This window comes from Cryptomeria japonica, chromosome 5 (genome assembly GCF_030272615.1).
Source record: "Cryptomeria japonica chromosome 5, Sugi_1.0, whole genome shotgun sequence".
Classification (NCBI taxonomy): Eukaryota; Viridiplantae; Streptophyta; class Pinopsida; order Cupressales; family Cupressaceae; genus Cryptomeria; species Cryptomeria japonica.
Genome location: NC_081409.1, coordinates 130,401,435 through 130,425,526, shown reverse-complemented (window position 1 = coordinate 130,425,526; position 24,092 = coordinate 130,401,435). Strand labels below are relative to the sequence as shown.

At 39.1% G+C, this 24,092-nt stretch overlaps 1 protein-coding gene across 6 annotated transcripts in view; it reads left to right on the top strand.

Moving 5' to 3' along the window:
- Positions 1 to 24,092, top strand: part of LOC131076618 (inositol hexakisphosphate and diphosphoinositol-pentakisphosphate kinase VIP2) — a 311,202-nt gene that overhangs the window by 73,433 nt on the left and 213,677 nt on the right. For 5 of the 6 annotated variants that reach the window (XM_058013892.2, XM_058013893.2, XM_058013891.2 and 2 more), the window contains exons 4-5: positions 18,672 to 18,755; positions 19,374 to 19,437. In XM_058013892.2, the coding sequence (XP_057869875.1) occupies positions 18,672 to 18,755; positions 19,374 to 19,437 (148 nt within the window). The remainder of the gene's footprint in view (positions 1 to 18,671; positions 18,756 to 19,373; positions 19,438 to 24,092) is intronic. The other variant, XM_058013895.2, reaches the window with a different exon arrangement.

Below are 24,092 nucleotides of genomic sequence, written 5' to 3'. Positions count from 1 at the left end.
TCAATCAATTCCTCATGTAAGAGAAGCGGTTTGGCAACTCCTCGGGTCCATGGTCTATCCATATGCAAGTTGTTCTTCCTAAACCCCCATAACAAGATTCATAGCATTCAAAATTAGAAGCAGGGAAAGAGACAACTTGTCGTACTTCGTGTTCAAATGGAGATCCTTGTCCATTATTCCAGAATGCATCTTATGAAAAGGGATCCTCAACAGCTTTTGGAGGTCGCCATGGGTGATGTATTATTCCACGAGCATCCATGACATCCAAATCAAAATTACCCTCATTAGTAATCATATGGTGTTGAAAATTGAATTCAAGTGGAAATTTAAAATTGTAAACATGGAACATCTCACCTATTAGCTCCTCTTCAATCTTTAGCAACAAACATCGCTTCTTCGTACTGCTCTTCATACTTGGCTTCCATGGTAACAACAACCTCACTACCTTGCATAAACCATGTATCCTTGTGTAGCTCGGTAAGCATATCTTTGAAAATGAGAATCTCCTTGATAAGTTGATTATAAAAAATCTTCTCAATTTGTTCTTGGTATACAAAATCAAGTGGTAGCACCCCTTCGAATTGTTCATACTCTGGCTCTATCACCATGTTCATATGATCTTTGTCTCTAATGATGCTTGAATTTTCTCCCTTTGGGATGACTTCAAATGCTTCTTTTGAATCTTCTTCCTGTTGTATGAACGAATGCTTACCAAGGATATCTTCCTCTTGAATAGCTAATAAATATTGATTTGAATCCTCAACAAGGATCGCTTCTTTATGAAAAGTATGGAAATCATATACTTGTTCTTGAAACGGTGAAGCATTGAGTATATGATAATCCCTCTAGTCACCTATGCTGAGCTGAAAGAAGTCGGGGAATTGATACGAGGGGCTTTGGGCAAGACAAGTGGATTGAAGTGATCAAGAAGGCAGTCATGAGGCGAAGCCGAGCCGGAGTGTAGTGATGCAGTCCCTAGTGTTTCCCTAGTGCCCCTGAAGTCTTTTTTTCGGATTGGTGACGAGATGAGATGCTATGCTTTCCTTCTCAATTTAGAATTAAAAATTTTGTAAGGAAGCGAATTTGTCTCTAATGCGCATAGTCATTCAGAATTCAAAACTGGAAATAGTAAAGCATGCTCTTGAGGCACAACCTTGGAAGAATGCCATGGATGTAGAATTTCAGGCATTATGAGGAACAACAATAGGGAACTTGTTGATCTTCCACCAAGGAAGAAGGCTATTGGATGCAATTGGGTCTTCAAAATCAAATACAAACTAGATGATAGCATGTAATGTCCCCACCTTTTTAGCATCTCATTGGAGTTCTTAGCCTTTACATTCTCCGAAGGCTAAGTGGAGAAATAAGGAGAAATTGATTAAATTAATTTCTTATTAAGTCATTAAATAAAATAAAATTAAAAAAAGGTGACTTTATATTTAATTAATTTAATTAAAAGTGACTTAAGTGATTTATTTAAATATTTTAATGTTATTATAAAGTTATAAAGTAACTTTATAATAATAAAGTCACTTTAATATTATAATGTGTGAATATGTCTTTAATCTCACATTGGCCAAGAAAGTGTTCGAGCTCTCATAAGAAAGAATAAGAAGGGACTTAAGAGCTCATTTTATATCATCCATCCAGAGAATTGATATTTGTTTGTTATGAACTTGGGAGAAGAAGCCAAGGGTTTCTGATTCAGTCAGCCATTGGAGACCGACAATTCTTCAGTGTTGCAACCATTTGAGGTGGTGAAATATCCACTAAATTTGGCATTTCAGGAGAGCTTCATTCTGGAGTTCTATTTGGGCTTTAAAAAGAAGGGAAGACATCTAGGGTATGCAGATTTTCGAATATATATTAATTGCAGACCTACAGTTTCATTTGGCAGCCATTAAAAATCAGAATTGAAGCAATCATTTCAAAATACAATTGCTGCTACAGTACCCGCGCTACAGTAAACGCTACAGTACCGCCATACGGACTGCTACAGTGCCGAGTGAACAATACCGCGTGAATAGTGCCGCCGTACGGATTGCTACAGTACCGCGTGAACAGTAATTTTTTCAAAAAAATTAAAATTTGCAGTTGGCAGATTTTTTTTTCAACTACTGGGACAGCAAAAATCAGGTTTTTATCTTACATTGTAATGAATTTGTTTTCCAGGCATATTGGCCATAAAACAGAACAAACATTCCCTAGATAGTTTCGTAAATTAATTCCAGCAGTAATATTATTGTTCCAGTATTATTTTAAGCATAGGAGTTTATTCCAGTATTGTTTCATTGCTCATTATTACCAAAAAAAACACAAAAAAAATCTATAAACATTCAAAAACCAAAACAAATTCAAATCTATTGCATTCAAAAGAAACAGTCAGCAGAGGAGAGCCAAGTTGGGTTCTTACATTGGTATCAGAGCTAAATCCTGCCATCCTGAGGGTTTAGCAATCACATGCAGCCGCCTGAGGTTGGCTCTCACAAATATTACACTCGCAGGCGAGCTTTGTTTGACAGGGAACAAGAATTTGACAGGCAGCCGGGCACCATGGGTGACAGGCAAGGGGGTAGCCCACCCAGAGGCGATAGGAATGAGGAGCAAGAAACAAGAGAATTTTTCAGAGTAATGGCTACAGGACAGCAGCAGATGGCTCAGGCCTTGCAGGCACTCACCACCATGATTGAGCGCATGAACCCACAAGACAGACAGAATCAGGAGCAAGGGGATCACAGGAGTGCAGTGGGGTCACCTAGAACTCATAGGACTCATTCCAGGATAGCAGACAGGCCTACACGTCCTACCTTCATTAGAGATGAGCCTGAGGTAGCACCTACAGGAGAACCAGGAGAGGAGATGTTCGCAGATATCCTCATGGCTGCGAATGACGAATGGGATTTATTAACTCCACAGGTACGAGAGAGGATGACATTCGAGAGGTTTGTAAATCAGAGGAGAGAGCATTACAGGTCACTCAGACAGGATAGGAGGCCTAGAGGTCAAAATAGTGAGCTGAATAGAGTTACAGGCAAGCTTACTATGCCTACATTTGATGGGAGTGGTAAGATGACAGCTCAAGCTTGGATTCATAAGCTTGACACATTTTTGGCACTGAGGCCAATGACAGAGATTGAAGCTATCAAATACGCCACTTTGGATTTGGAGGGAGTAGCACATGATTGGTGGTACCATGGTTTGGTAACACTTCAACATAATCAGGTGACAGAGTACCAGGACTTCGTGGATAGGTTGGTTGAAAGATTTGACAAGAAAGATCCAGAGGTTTACTTCCGGGACTTAGCACAGCTAAAACAAACAGGCAACTTGGAGTATTTCATTGGTGAATTTCAGCGGTTGGCAGTCATGGTGCCAAACATTTCAGAGCGTAGATTGATAGTTCTTTTCATTGAGGGCTTATCCGAACCACTGAGAGGTTGGATAAAGGCATTTGATCCTATTTCTTTATAGGAAGCTATGAAAAAGGCAAGAAGTATGGAACATGCAGTCCCAACAAACAAATTTCAGTCCAAAGGAGCATCTTCTAGTAAGGATAACAAACCATTTTATAAAAAACCAGAGAGGACTGATTTTAAAAATGATTCTAAAGATAAAACTCCAGCACCTTTTGACAGGGAAACATTAAATGATTTGAGGAAGAAAAAATTATGTTTCTACTGTAAAGGACCCTATGATGCAAACCATGATTGTCCTCTTAGACCAAAGGGCAAAGCTAACAGAGTTATGTGGGCATACTATGAGGAATCAGAATCAGATAACTCAGACCAGCAGTCTGATATAGAGGAAATAGATGGTGAAAAAGAGGAAGACAAGGCTGAAAACTTGTCTAAAATGGAGTCCAATGATGGGGAAGGAGATGGGCAACTTAGGGAAGCTCGTCTCACAAGTATTAGGCAAGAAGGGTCATTCCGGATGAGAGGAGTGCTTGCTGGACAGCGAGTCATAACTTTGGTTGATACAGGTGCCACTCATAATTTCATTGATGCTAGGATGGTGGAGAAGCGTGGCATACAAACAGAGGAGTTTGGGGGAATTAGAGTGAGGGGAGCTGATGGCTATGTCCTCAAATGTGATCGTAAGATCACTGGACTCCCATTGAAAGTTAATAATTATGACTTTAAGGCAGATTTCTATTTTGTGCCTATGGGAGATACAGATATAGTCCTTGGGATGAGTTGGTTGCATGATATTGGGGAGTTCACTCTTAACCTCAAGGAGATGGAGATGAGGTTTAAAGTGAATGGGAAGACACATATTCTTAAGGCAATCAGGGACAGTGATCTCAGGATGGTTTCTTTCCGGAGGATGGCTAGATTGATTCGAGATGATCAGGTAGAGTGGGCAGCAGAGTGCATGTTGATGCCATCACAGGAGGGACAGCAGAAGATTGAATATCCTCCTGATATTCAGGAGCTTAGAGTTAAACACTCTTAAGGTGTTCAGTGACATTCCACCAGGTAGACCACCAGACAGGGGTATTGAGCACATCATTGAGTTAGAGGAGGGGGCTAAACCCATCATGATTACACCTTACAGGCATCCGAAGAGGTTGAAGGATGAAATTGAGAAAACCGTAAAGGAGTTACTTGCTATGGGCCACATTAGACCAAGTAAGTCTCCTTTCGCTTCTTCAGTGGTCTTAGTGAAGAAGAAGGATGGGACATTGAGGATGTGCATTGATTACAGGGTGCTTAATAGGAAGATAATTAAAAACAGGTACCCCATTCCTAGGATTGATGAGTTGATAGATGAGCTTCATGGAGCTTGCTTCTTCTCGAAGATAGATTTGAGATCAGGTTATCACCAGATCAGAGTTAGAGAGCAGGACATTGAGAAGACAGCCTTTAGATGTCATTGTGGCCATTTTGAGTTTGTAGTTATACCATTTGGGCTAACTAATGCACCTGCTACTTTTCAGGCAACAATGAATCGGGTTTTCCATCCTCAGTTGAGGAAATTTGTACTTGTCTTCTTCGATGATATCTTGGTATACAGTAGATCTTGGGAGGAGCACTTGGTTCACCTTGAAAAGGTGTTGGATATATTGAGCAGAGAGTCCTTGTATGCAAAGGAGTCGAAGTGTGATTTGGGCATGACAGAGTTGTTGTACTTGGGTCACATCATCAGTGCAGAGGGCGTACGCATGGATCCTGAAAAGATTCGTGCCATTGTGGAGTGGCCTTCACCGGTGAACCTTACACAGTTGAGGGGCTTTCTGAGATTATGTGGTTTCTACAGGAGGTTTGTGGATGGATATTCTAGGCATGCAGCACCCTTGACAGATTTGATGAGAAAGGGAGCTTTCTTGTGGACTCCTGAGGCACAGGAGTGTTTTGAGAAATTTAAGGAGTTGATGACTTCTTGTCCAGTGTTAGCATTACCAGATTTCAGCAAACCTTTTGAGCTACACTGTGATGCTTCCGGGGAGGGCATTGGAGCGGTGCTTATGCAGGAGAAGCACCCTATTGCTTATGAGAGCAGGAAATTGAGAGGGCCAGAGCGGAGGTTCAGCATTTATGATAAGGAGATGTTAGCCATTATGCATGCTTTGGCTAAATTCAGGCAATATTTGGTAGGTAGCAAATTTTGTATCAAAACCGACCATAATAGCCTAAAATACTTTTTGGGGCAGCGAGATCTCAATGATAGGCAGCAGAAGTGGGTGAGCAAGTTACAGTCCTATGACTTTGACATTACATATTTTAAGGGGACACAGAATGTAGTTGCTGATGCCTTATCACGTCGGCCCCATTTGAGCTTATTGACAGACATATCGGAGGATTGGAGACACTTGATCCTTGCAGAGTATGCAAAGGATACTTGGGCAGCTAGATTCATAGATGGGACTATTCAGGACAGCAGATACACCCTTGTGAATGAGCTCATCATTTACAAAGGGCGAATATTTTTGGTTCCAGGATCAGTAGTGAGGAGGATGGTTCTGAAATCTTTTCATGATTCACCTATGGCAGGACATCCTGGTTTCTACAAGACATACCGGTAGATTAGAGAGCGCTTCACATGGAAAGGGCTCAAAGCAGAGGTACTTCAGTATGTTAGGGAGTGTCCCACCTGCCAGCAGAATAAGCAAGAACACTCCTATCCAGCCGGTTTACTTCAGCCACTTCCGATTCCTGATAGGAAGTGGGAGTGTTTGTCTATGGACTTCATCACAGGACTGCCTAGAGCCCAAGGCAGGGACTGCATATATGTGGTTGTGGATCGCCTTACGAAGTTTGCACACTTCTTTCCAATCACTGCTACATACACTGCTACACAGGTGGCAGAGTTGTTCTTCAAGGAGATATTCAGATTACATGGCTTACCTCGGAGCATTGTGAGTGACAGGGACAGTAGGTTTATGAGTCACTTTTGGCAGGAGCTATTCAGGTTGTGTGCGACAGAGCTCACTCCGACTACTAGCTACCACCCTCAGACAGATGGTCAGACAGAGATAGTGAACAAATGGGTGGAGGGATATCTCAGAAATTATATAGCAGGGCAACAGAAGGCATGGGTAAAGTGGATTTATCTCTGTGAGTATTGCTACAATACCACTTATCACATGTCTATTCAGATGTCACCCTTTATGGCCCTGTATGGGTATGAGGCACCCAATTTTATGGATCTGCTTTTGAGTGACAGTAGAGTGCCCAGTGTAGGTGATTTGTTACAGGAGAGTCAAGACATTGTTAAGACTCTCAAGGATAATATAACTAAGGCACAAAATCAGCAGAAGCAGTATGCAGATCAGAAGAGGACTGAGCGGACTTTTGAGGTTGGAGATATGGTGTATCTTATGTTGCAGCCTTACTGTCAATCCACTCTCAAGAAGAGTGGTGCCGAGAAACTTAAGCCACGATACTATGGTCCATTTAGGATTATCAGGAAAGTGGGAGAGGTGGCTTATGAGTTAGATTTACCGGCAGAGAGCAAGGTGCACAACGTTTTTCATGTGTCACGCCTCAAGAAGGCGCTAAGACATCATATTGTGCCTTCTACAGTACTACCACCCTTGGATGATGAGGGAAAACTTGTTTTGATACCGGAGGCTATCATTGATTTCAGAGAAAGGAACTTCAGGAGACGTAACATCCGGGAATATTTGGTGAAGTGGAAGGATTTGCCAGTAGAGGATGCTACTTGGGAGAATGAGGAGATTTTGCAGCATCCGGAGTTGAAGTTGCTTGAGGACAAGCAATTTCAGGAAGGGCGGACTGTAATGTCCCCACCTTTTTAGCATCTCATTGGAGTTCTTAGCCTTTACATTCTCCGAAGGCTAAGTGGAGAAATAAGGAGAAATTGATTAAATTAATTTCTTATTAAGTCATTAAATAAAATAAAATTAAAAAAAGGTGACTTTATATTTAATTAATTTAATTAAAAGTGACTTAAGTGATTTATTTAAATATTTTAATGTTATTATAAAGTTATAAAGTAACTTTATAATAATAAAGTCACTTTAATATTATAATGTGTGAATATGTCTTTAATCCCACATTGGCCAAGAAAGTGTTCGAGCTCTCATAAGAAAGAATAAGAAGGGACTTAAGAGCTCATTTTATATCATCCATCCAGAGAATTGATATTTGTTTGTTATGAACTTGGGAGAAGAAGCCAAGGGTTTCTGATTCAGTCAGCCATTGGAGACCGACAATTCTTCAGTGTTGCAACCATTTGAGGTGGTGAAATATCCACTAAATTTGGCATTTCAGGAGAGCTTCATTCTGGAGTTCTATTTGGGCTTTAAAAAGAAGGGAAGACATCTAGGGTATGCAGATTTTCGAATATATATTAATTGCAGACCTACAGTTTCATTTGGCAGCCATTAAAAATCAGAATTGAAGCAATCATTTCAAAATACAATTGCTGCTACAGTACCCGCGCTACAGTAAACGCTACAGTACCGCCATACGGACTGCTACAGTGCCGAGTGAACAATACCGCGTGAATAGTGCCGCCGTACGGATTGCTACAGTACCGCGTGAACAGTAATTTTTTCAAAAAAATTAAAATTTGCAGTTGGCAGATTTTTTTTTCAACTACTGGGACAGCAAAAATCAGGTTTTTATCTTACATTGTAATGAATTTGTTTTCCAGGCATATTGGCCATAAAACAGAACAAACATTCCCTAGATAGTTTCGTAAATTAATTCCAGCAGTAATATTATTGTTCCAGTATTATTTTAAGCATAGGAGTTTATTCCAGTATTGTTTCATTGCTCATTATTACCAAAAAAAACACAAAAAAAATCTATAAACATTCAAAAACCAAAACAAATTCAAATCTATTGCATTCAAAAGAAACAGTCAGCAGAGGAGAGCCAAGTTGGGTTCTTACATAGCATTGACAAGTACAAGGACTGACATGTACCTAAGGGTTATGCATGAAAAGAAGGTATTAACTATAAAGAAACCTTTTCCTTTACCACAAAAATCAAGTCTCATAATATTTTTGGGCCTTTTGGCAATGACAATGCAGTTTTGGTGGTAGGTTTGTTAATTGGGTATCTAAAGTGTCTTCCTTAATGTAGATCTCAGATAAGAAGTCTATATGACTAAACTTGAGGGGTATATTGCACCTAGAGAGGAACACAAAGTGTGCAAATTTGTAAATTCTCTCTGAAATATGCTCCCAGAGCTTAGCACATCAATTTCAATGAGCATGTCTTTAGTTTTATATTCATGAGGAATCCCTTGCTCCCAATCTCTATAAGGGGGAGCTTGTATGTTAATAGTATATATCAACAATCTAGTTATCACTAGGAGTTTGCAATAGAATTAATGCAAAGAGAACAATCTAAAATGATCATTTGATGTGACAAATCTCAAGCTCCCACGTTACTATCTTAGACTAGAAATATGGCAAAAGAAGAATCATACTTATGAATCTCAGATAATATGCCATGACATTGCTTGAAAATTTTAGGATGGAAGATTGCAAGCCCATGTTGACACCTATAAGAATTGGCTATAGAAATAGCCACACATGATGTGGAGGCCTATTGGATAGCACAATAATAAGAGAGAACAATAGTGACAAGAACAAATTGTATTCTCATCAATGATGGAATAAGCTGGACAAAAGTACATAGAAGACCCCCTTGGTTATATAGCCAAGGTGAGTGAATGAGACAATGACAAGATAAGTAGAGCGAAAAGCTATCAACCCACTTAAAGTGGAAAAGTGATCACTTGATAACACCACTAAAGGTGGCAAAGTGCAACCACGAAAGGTGGATATGATAATGTGATAAAGTGATAATTCCACCTAAAGTGGAGAGGTCCAACTACTCCTATGCAATTCCCTAAGTAAGCTTAAGTAAAGTGTAATTAGGACTTGTTGACGTGTCTAAAGTCGCATTGCTGCAAACTCCATCCAGCCAACGCAGGATTGAATGATCTGACCGAGCATCCTATCCTCTCTTGAGATAAGGAAATCCCTAATGCTGTTTTTTGTTTGATCAAAGGGGATGACCTCAAGGTTTTGATTGTCAGGTCTTGACTGCGGGATTACTCAGTGGTTTGATGTGTTTTGTTGGAAACACAAAGGGGACTTACGGTGAGATGGACAATTTTCGGATGAGTTCCCTAAAATTCTAAGAGTCTCGTTATCGGTTGATTTCAGTTGGATAGATACTAATTCAGCAGGGTTGCGGGGTTTCTTGGTAAAAAAAGGGGAAAAAGAGGGATGGGAGAAGAGATACAGAAAATCTAATTACTTAACTAAGACAACATGTTCAAGAAAAACAGACAGACACCTCCAATTAACCAGATTTAACACTATTAGCTATTTAAGCACAATGTTTTTAAGAATCTAGTGCGATCTTCAAGGGAAAATAAGTTTTCATGCTATTAAACATAGATTCAGAATTTTAATATTCATTCACTAACTGTTTAATAACCAAACTAAGCATATAGATTGGTTTAGATTAACCATGCAAAGGGAATGACAGTCAGTCAATCCTTAATGGTATGAACAACGAGGATTCTATCAGATGTTTATCCTAAAAATGCTATTGAAAAATGAAAGACATAACATAATAATTTAAATGGTGAAGAAGGAGACCATGCACTCACAAATGAAATGAAAACAACCTTAATTTTCCATTAATCATGTGTAAGTTTCGCCAGAGCTTCAACAACAATCCTTGAACTTCTTACAAAAATGAGGGAAAACTAGTCCCTTTAAATAGATTTCCCAAAATAGATGAATGGCCAAGATTTAAACTAAACAAGTGGCCCTTCATCTGTACAAAAAGGTACCGATACCCATAAATGGAAGGTAAATATCAGTAACGACCCAAAGGGGAGCAATAACTACCTAAAAAAGGTAATTAAAAACCATCCATAATAATTCAAAAAGTGCACATGCACAAAGTTTAAAGTTTACAGTTGACCTGGCAGTCAAATATGAACATTGGCCAAAAAGTGCTTTTTCAAATTTAAAAGAAAAATGCTTTTTTTTTTAAGAAAGCACTTTTTCTTTTCCAGCTTCATATCCTCTTACTAAAAATTCATCCTCGCCATGCAAATACTCTTTCCAAAGGTCCTGACCTGCTGCACGTTCTTCACAAACATACTCTTGGAACCTGATGCACAACTGGAACAACACCTTGAACTGAGGCATAGGGGGATGATGTATTTTATACTGCATGCCCTCTAGATAACGATCTATGTGCTTCAAACCATCCTGCTAGTTGGATCGATGAGCCTCAAAACACAAAATGTCTGAATGTATTTTACCGGCAAAATCCAGGTCCTCAGTTGAGTAGGCGATCTTATCTGTTCTCAATCTTTTCTCCTAGTTTGGTTGTACTACGTCATCGGACAGATCATTTTTCCAACCCAAAACCATTGATCGGAGGATTGTCTTGCCAAGTTCCTGCATGTTCTTCTGAATTCCCATGCATGCATCTTGCTCTTTGTCAATGATTTCTCTTGTCTCACTCTTCATAGTGATAGTCCAGTACCATTCTTTAAAAATGTTGATGTCGTGGGGGTCCAGGATGGCGGACAATGTAGGAATCTGTGCTTGGGTCCAGAAAAGAGCTCTTACGAGAGGAAGAGTTGTAGCAGCTACCTCATGGACTTTGAGGCATTCCCGCTTTACCTCGAGCAACTTGACCAGAATGGTCTCCCGGTGGTGGGCCATTTCTTTTACCTCTTCAATGATTTGCTCTCCCCTTTCTTTAATGCCTCGCATCCCATTCCTTGACGGTCTTGGCAGTATCTTGTACTCCTTCAAATTCTGTGCTGGTCCTTTGTGCCAATGTTGTTGGGGGAATATGGGACTCGGGGGCATTATGCAATGGTCTCAGGAGTTGATCAATGTACACCTCGGCCTGCTCAGCATGAACTCGATACATGTCTTTCTCAGCAGTTATCTCTTCGAGTTGTTTGAGCATGTTTTGCACGGAGTCCTTGAACTCCTCCCTTTCCTGTTCCTTGGTGGCTCGTTCAATGGGGACAATTATGATGCTATAGTTAGCCAGTGTAACCTAATCTGCTGGCTTATCGACAGGCGGGGTGGCAATATGGAGGTTACGGTTCCTTTGTTCATCTTTGGTTATCCGGGAATATGCTTTAGGCTTCTTCTTTTTCTTGTACTTGGCTTCGTCTACGCGCGAGAAAATGTCCTCCAAGTCAATGGGTGGCTTGGTGGTTGCCTTTCGCTAAGCTCGAGCAATTAACCAATCTTGAGGTATGGTCTGCCCTAATGCTATGGTTAAATTCCCACTCTGCTCTTTAATGTTTTCAGTTGGCTCATCGCATATTTGTAGCTGCTCTGTTACAGGAGGAGTGGAGGAAGTGTCAAGTCCCTTGCTTGCAGTTGAATTCTCTCCTACTTTGTTGAACAACTGTCTGGTGTTTTCATGTGATGGTTGTTCTTCAGTCCTTTCAGGCTCGTGACTCTCATCTGTCCTTTGTTCTCCTTCAACAGTGGAGTCATCCTTGGCAGTACTATGCAGTTGCAATTCATGGTGGCTCCCCTGGGTGGGTTCATGTACCTCAACCCCCTGAGTAGACGGAATTTCTCCTTCCTCCACTTGATTCTCAGGATGGGCAGCCTCAATGACCCTCACCTCTTCATTTAGCATGTCGAGTGTAGGAGGATCATCAGTTCCGAATGCGTCAACATCGCTCTGGGAAGGCGGGGCAGGTATATAATCTAGTTCTATTATATCATCAGATGAACTGGGGTCTTTTGATGATGAAGTGACCTCCAGTCTCCTAATAGGGATCTTCTCCCTTCTTGTTGTTTTAGATATCCGAGTCCCTCTGTTGGCTTTAGCCTTCTTCCTTTTTTCGGGCTTTTCAACCTCTTCCTTTGGTGCACTCAAGGTTCCCTCATCTTCGAAGGACTAAGAATCAAAGCTACCCATCATTTGGTAGGTGAATTGGACTCCCTCATGAATCAACCGCTCAATCTGTTGGTGCAACCACTGATCAGTGTACCTTCCTGGGGCTGCCATGACTGCCTCAAAATCAGTGATTGGATCTTGTGACCAATCGATGCCTGGCAAGAGATGTCTTACTGCCTCAAATTCTCGGACTTGTAAGCAATTTCCAGAATCCGTTAGCTGATCCGGGACCCGACGGTATTCATAGAGTTGCATTTGCTGCACACTCAGCCTCGAATACTCGCGCCGTCAGACTTCATAGTCATTAGAGCAGTTCTTCCAATAATCTTCAACTGACTCCTTTGCTCTGTATTGCCTACCGTAGGCTCTCTTTGCTAGATTGTCGTGATCAAAGAATTTCCTTGGGAAATGTTCCTGTAGGCCGTAAGAGGCTAGTTCTGCAAGGGATTCTTCTGCATGGGCTGGATTCTTCAGATGGACATCAAGGCTACCTATAATCATAGGGAAGACGGATCCAAACTGCCTCTTTTCTCTGAGTAAACTGTTCGCCGGATGTGCCTGCCTCGCGACTTCCAGAATAACTATTTTGTCGGTTGGATATCGTGGAAGTCGGAAAGTAGCGCCCTCAAAGCCAGCTATTCGGATGTAGGAGAATCTTGGGAACTGGATGAACCAGGCGCCGTACCTCTGTATCAGAATGGTAGCTTGCTCTGAAAGCCTTATGTGTAGTCCTCCTTGCATCAGCTTGACCAGGCGCATTGTGAAGGCGTCATTGACACGCTCATACTGGCCAACTGCATAGGCAGGGCTATTCTTTTCTCTTTGAGCTATGTCCTGATAATGTAATTGTGGGTAGCAATCATATACCTTCACCTGATTGGGCCCATTCCCAATTTCACCTTTCATGATTAAACCTGGCAGTGGTTGGTTTCTAGCGAACATATAGACTAGATAGGATGTCATGGTAAAGTACTTCTTCTCCTCAAGTTCAATCAACTGGGTATGGATGTTGTCACTTATGATCTGGGTCTAGTCGAACTTGGATTTCCCAGCGAAGACCTGTTCTGTAAAGTAAAACATCCACTCTTCAAAGTAGTTAGATTGGGGGAGTCCCATAACCCTGCTGAGCAATGTGACCATATCTCCATGCTCATTGTCAAAGTCGCTTCTTGGGGTCTTTTTCCCAATTCTAATGCTTGGAGGTCTTCTCTCCTTGTACCACTCCTCATTTATCAATGTTCTACACTTGGAAGGGTTCATATCATACGCCACTAGCGCTTCATCTATAGTTGTTGCCATGGGGTTGTTCGGGAAGGGGATGTCAAACGCGTCACCAATGGCTTCAGGAGTGAAGTCGGCGAGGACCACATTCTCAAGGAGTACCAGTGAACCACGGGGACGCGTCCCCCCCCTTTTTGGGCGCGTCCCCTCGTCAGAAACGTCTCGGGGACGGGGACGCGATGTCCCCCGCCATCCCGCCACCGCCACCCAAACGCCGCCGGGACGCGGAGACATCCCCGCGTCCCCGCGTCTCCCAGGGAGACGTGGAGACGTCTCCTTGGGAGACGTTTGGGCGTCTCCCAAAGAGACATGGAGACGCCTCCACGTCTCCTTGGGAGACGTTTGGGCGTCTCCCTGTCCTTCAAGAGACGTGCAGACGTCTCTCCAAGGACGGGGAGACGCCCAGACGTCTCCTGTCGCCCCCACTTATATGCAATGTTTAAAATTAAAATTTAAAAAAAAAGTGAGTTTTTAAATTTTTTGAGGGTTAAGGGGTAACTCTAATTGGACGTGGGCCAATAGAAAAATAACACCCGACCCCAACTTGGGGGCACTGCCCCCAAACCCCCGTTGAAAAATATAGGGGGAAACCGCGCCGATAGAAGTAGGGAAAATCTAACCTCCGAGTTTGATTAGGCTCCATATAACAACACAACTTAGAAATCTTGGTATTTAGTTTTAGTATTTCAAATTTCCTATAGTCTCATTTCAAATGTAATTCTTACACTGTAAAACTGTCATACATCTTTTCAAAACTAGTTTTTCAAGTACTATATGTATATGTACAAGTATATGAGCACCACCACCCCGCCGTCCCCAAATTTAGGCCCTTGGTCCCCCCGTCCCGGAAACGCGTCCCCCCCGTCCCCCCGTCCCCCCGTCCCCAATGCCCGTGGAACACTGAGGAGTACCAATTTGGTGTTTGGTTGGTAATGTCGGGCAGCCTCTACTACCAGCTCATAATTTTGCACTGACGGGGGAAATACTGCTGCCTGGGCGATGCCACTCTCCATCATCCGCCTAGGCCTGCCATAGGCATTAGGGGAGAATACTCTGTTTCTGAAATCTTGAATATCAATGTGGCCCAGGTCAGTATCACTTACATTTTCCCATATGCTTTGAACCTTTGATTCCCTCAGTCCTCCTCTCTGATACTGATATTTCATCTTTTCGACTCTGCGAGGGAGGTCTGACTTGGATGCTTAGGACGTTTCGGCTGCACCAGGTGTTTTTGAGGACTCTACCGCAGATTTAGGCATCTATCTTGCACAACCAGATGCGGATTACGAGACGATATGAAGGAAATAAAGCGGGTTAGATAAAAGGGATACATTAGCAGACAAGGATTAATTTGAAAACTGAATTTGAAGAAAGCATGACACTTCAACTAAAGAGCTTGATTTGATTTGAACATGAACATTATGAAGCTCTTCGATTAAAAAATTTACTTATTCGGCTGCGGCTCAAGGACTTAGGCGATTTCGACTGCTAAATTTGCACTTAGACATTTTAAGATCAATTTTCATAATGGGTGAGGTTTAAATATTCCCTGAGTCTGAAAAATGCGTTTCTGGTTAACTCCTGGGAACAAACTCTGATTTGAATTGTTTTGCTTGATGCCTTTTAAACGGGAAAAGATGCGGTTTAAGGATTTAATCATTTGGTCAATTTTACACAAACACATCTATCCAATTTTGCATATATTTTAAATGATTTTAAGAGAGACAAAGCAAACTTACCTGGCGAAACGAATGGTGTCAATCTGCACAATCTGACCTGCAGGAATGATTTCCTTTGGAATTTGAAAAAAAGCCTCTCTTATGCCCTACGCTTTGAAAAGACAAATTCACAACTTGCAAATTTGGAATGGGAGAGTTCTGCAATTTCAAATTGCAATGGTTAACTCCCTATTCCTCTGATTTCGCGCCTAAGTTTGGAGAGAAAATGCAGTTTAAACACTTAGACTTAGCAATTTTAACCTTGGTGAGATTTTGGCAATTTACTCCTGCGTGATTTACCTTGGGGCGTTTCGAAATGGGTTTGCAATGTTTAGAAATCGCAATTTTTCTTCCTACACGAACTTTGGCATTTGGATTGCTCTCTGCAAAGTTTGAAATTGCGACTTTGGAGGTTTGAAGAGCTTTTCAAACTTCACGCTTCAACATTCACGCCGTTTCTGGCGAATTTCAGAGAATGGGGGGAAGGGTTTCAAACTTCAAACTTTGTGATTTCTCTTCTAGTCGCGTCAAAGATGGGCGTTTTTTGAAAACTCTCTAAACCTCTGCGTGATTTTGCCAAACTTCGGGAGATTGGAATGCTTTTTTAACCTCACGACATCTAACACTTGCCAAACAAATCGCGATATTACCTTAGATGGCGAATTTCGGAGAATGTAGGACATTTTGCAAGTTTTAAGCTTTCACCAAAAATCGCTGTTTGGGGAGTCCTTTCGAATTTCGGTGATTTGGAACGTTTTGCAAGTTTGTTAAAAATCGTGATTTACCTTTGTAATGCGAACTTCAGGGTTTTTGGGTGCTTTTGGAAACTTTATTTCTTTCATTCATCTCCCCATAATGCGCTTTTCGGCATTTCATGTTGCTTTTCAAACTTTTTAAAAAAATCCCGATTTTTGAAAACTTCGGGTTTTTGGGTTCTTTTCGAACTTTCTTCATTTCTTTTTGCATTTACCTTCTAGATCACGATTTTTGGGATTTGGAGTCTCTTTTTAAACTTTGTGAAAATTGCGATTTTGCTTTATAGTTGAAACTTCGGCATTTTGGGGAGGTTTGCAAAGTTCGGCGTTTGGAAGAGGTTTGAAAACTTCTTATAACTTTTTGCACTTACCCTTTGGAATGCGATCTTTTTGGCGATTTTGGTTGCCTTTTGTCAAAAATCGCAACTTTACCTTGTAATGCGAACATCGGCATTTTAGAATGTTTTGCAAGTTTTCATTTTCTATCACTTTTCCCTTATAATGCGATTTTTGGCAATTTGTTTGCCTTTTCAAACTTTGTTAAAAAATCGCGATTTTACCTATAATGCGAACTTCGGCATTTTAAAATGTTTTGCACGTTTTTCATTTTCTATCACTTTTCCCTTATAATGCGATTTTTAGGGTTTGGAGAGGTTTTTCAAACTTTTCAAACTTTTCGCACTTTAAGCCCTCTAATGCAAATTTCGGCGATATGGGCACTCTTGAAAAGTTAAAAGGAACTTTGACATCTTTCCTCCTCATGGCAAATTTCGGGGTTTCTAGGCATTTTGCAAACTTACAAATTCCTACATTTTATCCAATACTGGCGAATTTCGGGGTTTCTACCCATTTTGTAAACTTCTTAAAAACCTTTGCAATTTTCCCCCTTAGTGCAAATTTCGGGATTTTGAGAGGTTTTGTCAACTTTTTGACACTTTGCATTTTTTATATCTCCTCTATATCCTTTGGCGAAAATCGACACTTTGGGTCCTTCTGTGACCTTTAGGCGCTTCATCTTTCGGGAATTTGTAAGCTTCTGCCATTTCTCACCTATCATAGGCGATTTCACAAGTTTTAAACAATCTCTTGGAATTTTAACGCCCGAATGTTAAACTAATCTTACGGATTTCCAAGCTTCCGCTCATGACATCATCTCCTGGACTAATTACGGGCATGCTCAAAAGGACGCGAGACACCTTGCACAGAACTCAACAGGGCGAAGGCGAAAAGACCAAAAAAGAAAAGGGGGACCCAGTCGGCGACAAGGAGCGTGTGCAACGCACAACAGGACCTAGGAAAGAATAAACCAAAGTAAAATGTCATAATTACACCAAGAACACCAATAGAGACAGGATTGCACTTCAAGGCATAATCCATCACCTTAGGTGAATGCTACCTCATATCACCAACTGATTGGGAGTCTCAATTTGTTGACGTACACTTGCCCAAATATCAGCTATGCAGTTAGTGTTCTTTCAAGGTTTATGTAGGAACCCAAGGCTTCATTTTGGAAAGCCTAAAAGTGAGTTTTGAGATATATTTGTGGTATAGTGGAGTATGGCCTAGAATATAAACGAAATGAACATATTTCTTCATGAGGATACATGGATGTGGACTATGTTGGCTCTTTAGATGACCAGAAGTCCACTTTACACTTTGTTTTCTTTTTGGGATCTAGTCCTATATGATGGGGGTGTAAAAAACAAAGCAGTATTGTTTGCTCTTCCATAGATGCAAAATATCATGCTAGAGGTGGAGTTATTTGTGAAGTGATATAGATATGTCACATTTTTGATAGGAATGAATGTGCTTTAGAAACATCTATGGTTTTTTTAGCGACAACTAGGGAGTGTTGAAGCTTGTTCATAACCTGGTTTTTCTTGAGTGTATTAAATGCATTGAGGTTGTTTGTTGCTACTTGCTATATCTGCGAGCATGTGCAACAACATAATGTTCACTACAATATTTTTTCAACTTAAGAGCAATGTGTTGACATATTTACCAAATCACATGCAATAGTGAATCTGAAAATTTTCAAAACTTTTTGAATTGTATCCTTGAGAAAATGATATAGTAATTGGGGATCAATGAAATAAAATATCATATCTAAATATTTATGCAATATTAAACAATACTAATAATTCATTGTCATTCTTTAATAGTGAATAGTGGCTGGTTAGTCACGTATTTAATCAGTTACAAGTTACCTGACTACCTATTGTATATACTGCAAACTTCTTTCATAATAAAATTGCTTGTTGCCTACCGATTTTATTATATGTGCCCACTGGGAACCAATACCACAATCAATGGGTTATTTTGTCTAAGATATCTAATATTGTTTATTATTCATGTACTTGCTTCAACAAGTTTAACATGACACCATGTTTTATTTTTTTACCAGGGTTATTTGTATTATATGTTAATATAATTTTAATGTCTTGAGCTCATCTAATGTATAGATTTTTTCTTGTGAGGCATACTGAATCATATGATGTTTTATTTGGTTTTGAGATGTTATGGTTTTGCAGGTGGCCAATATGTGATTGCTTGATTGCTTTCTACTCCACTGGTTATCCTCTTGAGAAAGCTGAAGCTTATGCAGCTCTTCGAAAGTTAGTTTCTTTCCCTGCTGTTTAATAGTTTTTATTGCTTGTCTCTTTTAGTGGCTAGATTCCGACTCATATTTACATGTGAAAAACAAATGGGAGTCATGCACGTTTTTGTTTTGGATGTTGTTGGCTTCAATATTTTACATCAATATTTAAGTTTACTTCTTTGTGGCAAAGTCAACTTCTTAGGGTGCTTTTATTCTTAGGGTCAAGCACAGCCACCGTAATTTTCCTATCTTTGAGGTTTCTTTAGAGTCCCTAGAAGTAGTGAAGTTATAATATTTAATGGTTTGGTTCCTTTTTTATGGGAATTGAAAGTGTTAGGCTTGGAAGAATCCAAGTCTAAAACCATATTTTTCCAATCATTCCAATTAGTTGCTTTATTATTTGTTTTTTCTTTTCTAGCTGCATTTTCTTTATAGCAACCCTTCTATTTTGTTCTTTGGTTCAGTTTGATCATCTTTAGAAGCTGATAATTCTCCCAAAAACAATGGGTTTCTTTGCCATCATTGTTGTGCTTACTTTTATCACAATTAAAATCTCAAGCTGGCAGGGAAATGTCTACCTAGCTTAGAGAACTGGATACTGTGTTTTGAAGTTTTCTTCCATTTGTTCTTTCAGGCCTTTTCTTGTGAATGAATTGGCACCCCAGCATCTTCTTCATGATAGGCGGAAGGTATATGAGGTGTGTTATGTGGTACTTAACTTTTTTTAATTGATTGAATGTTGCAGTTTTCTTGTCTTTTCTTGTATATAGGGAATTTAGCTTGACCGTTTCATTGTACTACTGAAACTGGATTAAATCATTGGAATTTTTTATTTACAATAACATTATAATATTTCTTAAAGAGTTGGGGATTTGTGGCTGTAAGTCCATCCATTTCCAAATTAGTTTTTGTTGAACTTGGAGCCATGATCTTGTAGTATGGTGGATATTGCCAATATTAGAGACAATCAACAAGGTAAAGTGGTCTTTCTAGTTATTACAAATTACTTTTGTTTTGAATTGTATTTATGTTGTTTTGAAAAAAATTTGTGCATTTCAAACTATTAATTTTGTTTGGAATTATACATATACATTTCAAACTAAACTAAAGTATATGACTTGCATTTCATTCTGAGATTTTTATAATGCCCCAAATTTTTTTTGGTAGACCTTTGATATTTAGTTTGGCATGTTAAATTTTAATGATCAGATTAGGTAGGCAGTAAGTCAAACACAAATGCACAGAATTTACCCTGGGAAAACCTTCTTCGTGAAGGTTAAAAAACCCAGCCACACAAGTCTCTATTTATATTTATTAGATCTAAGTTAAGTATGATATTACAAAATAGATTCACTCCTTAAAGCTCTGTGCACACATCAATTCACCATACAAGGTGATGTGAGAAATTCGAACTGTGAATATGAATTCAAATGTATATGAACTTCGACTGCTTATGAAGAATGTTGGATTTGAACTTCTTTTGTGTACATACAATCTGCTGAATATGTTTTCGATCTGCCTGAGATATATGTTCTGTTTGAACTTGCTGTGAATATCTTCAATATATATATATCGAATGTCACAAGGAGTGAATCCTGTCTGCTGTAGATGAATACAATGTTGTAATGTCCCCTACCTGATCTATTTAAATATACTAAAATTGATAGATTTTCTTCAATAAGTTATTAACAAGTGCTTGTCTATTTTCCTCATTAGTTGATTAATTTCATTATTCATAGTTCTTAATATAGATATCAAACCTTGCTACTACTTCAGTTTTAAGGGAGAAGGGTTTACATATGTTACCAAAGCGCTTAGAGACCAACTACAATAGGTTCCCTCAAAGTTTACAGATCCAAGCCCTTACCTATCTTGGGTCTATACCCTCAAGGCTTATGGGTCGCTGATCCCCACCCTATCTTGGGACTTAACCTATTGCTTGGATTTAGACTGTTCCTCTTTGGAACTTCTCAATCCCATCTTCTTAAATACGGAAAGTAATAACATGATTTAGACTATAAGTATATTATGGATATATATATGAAATTAAGTATGACTTTCATACATATTGCAGTCCATATTATCATTACTATTAATTCTGCATAAGAACATTATTGGGCTTCATTTATTAAGCATACTTATTAAGCACATCCCCATGCATACCACCAAGAACACAAATGTTACTGCCTGTAACTTGATAACAATTCTGATCTAATCTGATCAATGGTGATCTTACTAGATGCTTTTGATTCCTTTCCTTCATATCTCTCAATGTGAGGGAGAGGTCACACCTCTTCATCATGTATACCCTTTGGCAAGAGAATCACCCTTTCATCATTAGCACCCTTTGAAAGAGTGCAACTCTTCATTATTTCTGCCCTTTGAAAGGGACACAACCTCTTATAATCAGATCTGCACTTATCATTTAAATCAGATCTGCACTTCTCATTTCCAAATTATTCCCCCTCTCAAATGAGGTTCTCTTCTCCCTTTTATATCTCATTGTTGAGGGAGTCACAACCTTTCCTTTCATTTCTTTTGACTTTTCATTAACTTAATTAATTTTTAATCAATCATATTTAATTATATTTAATTATCTTATTTTATATTTTAATTTTATTATTATCATTTATTATTGAATTTTATTTCAAAGTGGGGACATTACAAATGTGAATCCTGTCTGTTGTAGATGAATACAGATCTGCTAGTGTAGTTGTTATATCCGAACTTGTATATGCCAAGGAGAGAAGACAATGCTTCTTATATATCTGTCGATAGGTGATGCCCAAGAGTCGTCTCCCTTTACATATCGCATACTTTCAATAGAGGTTCGTGACTTTTAGTCAAAAGTTGGCTTGTAACAATTTAAAGCAAACCCAAAGAGACTCCTCTAATTCACTAAGAATATATTAATAGATTAATATTAGACGGTGCATCAAATGTGTAAGGCCGATAGGCCATTCACACGTTTGACCATGCTGAGTCGGCCAAGAGGAATTCGACCGACGCTATCTATCATCGACATGGCAAATATTGATATGCAACACAATTTTTCTAGAATATTTCAGCCACACTAGAACTAGGAAAAGCTAGATTAAAAATGTGAAGTCATGAAACTTAAAAAGGAAGTTCTAATCTCAGTAATGCCATGAAACACATTATCAAAATGTCAATTGCTAGAATAAGTATGGAAAATCATAAATTTGCTTTATGACGTTTTGATGAAAATCAAATTTAATGTTAACAATGAGAACAATGTTTTTCTCCACTAAATATATATGCCAATGCAGATGGTAAGTTTAAACTGTGTGTTGACGTGGCTAAAATCGCGGAACTAGGACTCTGTGCAATCAACGCATAATAGAATGTGAAGTATCCTATCCTCTCTTGAGATAAGGAAATCCCTAATGCTGTTTTAATTGATCAATGGGGACGACCTCAAGGTTTCGATTGTCAGGTCTTGACTGCAGGATAGCTCAACAGTTGATGTGTTTTGCTGGAAACACAAAGGGGACTTACGGTTAGACAGAATTGGTTTTGCATAGGTTCCCTAAGATCTTACAGTTTGATTTCATCCGATTTACCTTTAACATGATGCTGCTTTAGTTTTGACTTGCGGGTTAAAAAAAAAGGGGAAAAAAGGGATAAGGATAGAGAGTAATAAGAATAGCTAGCTAACTTAACTAAGACAACATATTGAGACACATAGACGGAAATCTTAAAATAACCAGAATTTACTTTGCCAGCAAATGAGCACAACTAGGTAAAAACCGATGCAATCATCTAGGAACTTTAAATTTTCAAGTTGCTGAATATATATGTTGGATTTTCACACCCATTCATTCAAATTTAACAACCGAACTTAGCATAAAATTGGGCTCAGACTAACCATACAGTGGGAATAACAATTAGTTATTTCTTAATGGTATGAACCAAGATTTCTATCAAATATATATCTAAACAAGCTGTCTGAAAATTAAATACATTTGCAGAAATTTAAAAAGGGTGGAGAAGAGGACCATGCACTCACGGTAAAATGACACAGCTTTAACATCCATTAAAATCTGTATAAATTTTGCCAGATCCTTTGCAACAATCTTTAACTTCTTACTCCCAATAAAGGAGAAACCAACTCCTTTATATAGAGTTTCAAAATGGATGAATGGCCAAGATTAAACTTAAACAAGTGGGCCAGATTCATCCCTTAACACAATCTCCTCCAACATTAGACTCAAATATTTTGCATATTTTTCTTTGTTAGGGCCATGTTTGTACTTCAAAAACACCAATTTACTATTCAAAATGGCTAGAAAGTTGACGAGGGTGTGGTTTCTTCCACCTATCCATCAATTTAAAAGTATGGTGCATCCAAACTTGCACCATTATTTCCTTTGTTCTTCCAAGATTGATTTTCCATTTGCACTAGCATTTTGGAGTAAGTGCCCGCTTGAGTCATGTGCAGAGGGCACCTTGTATCTTTGCAATTGTCAAAATGCAATGACTAAATACTCTTAGTATGGGCCCTTGCTATCATTGTAAGGAAGGTTGTAGTACCAAAAATTAGCACAAGTCTTTTGTACTTTCTCTTGTATCTCCTTGTTCCATGTTGTACCTTCAAGTGAACATTTTACTCAGGGTGTGTTTCAATACACAACACCTTGTGATTTGTCTTTACTCAAGCTAGATAAGGTGGATGCATTGCAGTTGTGTGGATCTTGAGTAGAGTTAATAGTCTCAATTATATCCACCTCTTAACCATGGTAAGTTGAAATTAGTGGCTCTTACGAAGATGCATTTGCCCTTGCCATCTCTAATTTCTTTTGATCCAACAATGGAAGGGTTGTCTATATCTCTTGTTGTGCTTCATTTATTGCATTGGGATATGGTCTTACATTGCGGTAAGGAATACGTGGAGGATGCTAGATGAGGCAATTTATGCCTCTAGAAACTTCTTCTCACAAGAGTTGCAAATAACAGTTTTCAGGTTCGGCTCTAGTGTGCCATGTTTTCAACTGGCATTCTTTTGACTTTCAGCAAGGGTTATCTTGCGTTCCCTAAGGTTGATGCCACTGTATGTTAATCTTAAAATCAGTTTTTTAATTTATTTTTAATAAAATAACATGTTTAGGCACACAAAACCAACATTTAAAATTTAAAAATAACAATTCGAATTGGGAACATAAAATAAAATTAATGTAAAATGCATTTTGGATCTAACTGAATAGCAATAGCAATGAACAAGTTTATGATAACTAAATTGTTTTATACCCTAAACCCTAACTAAAAAAGCTAGTATTTTTGTGCATAGACATTAGCTTAAATTAGTATTAAAACTTATGAAAATTGAATTCAA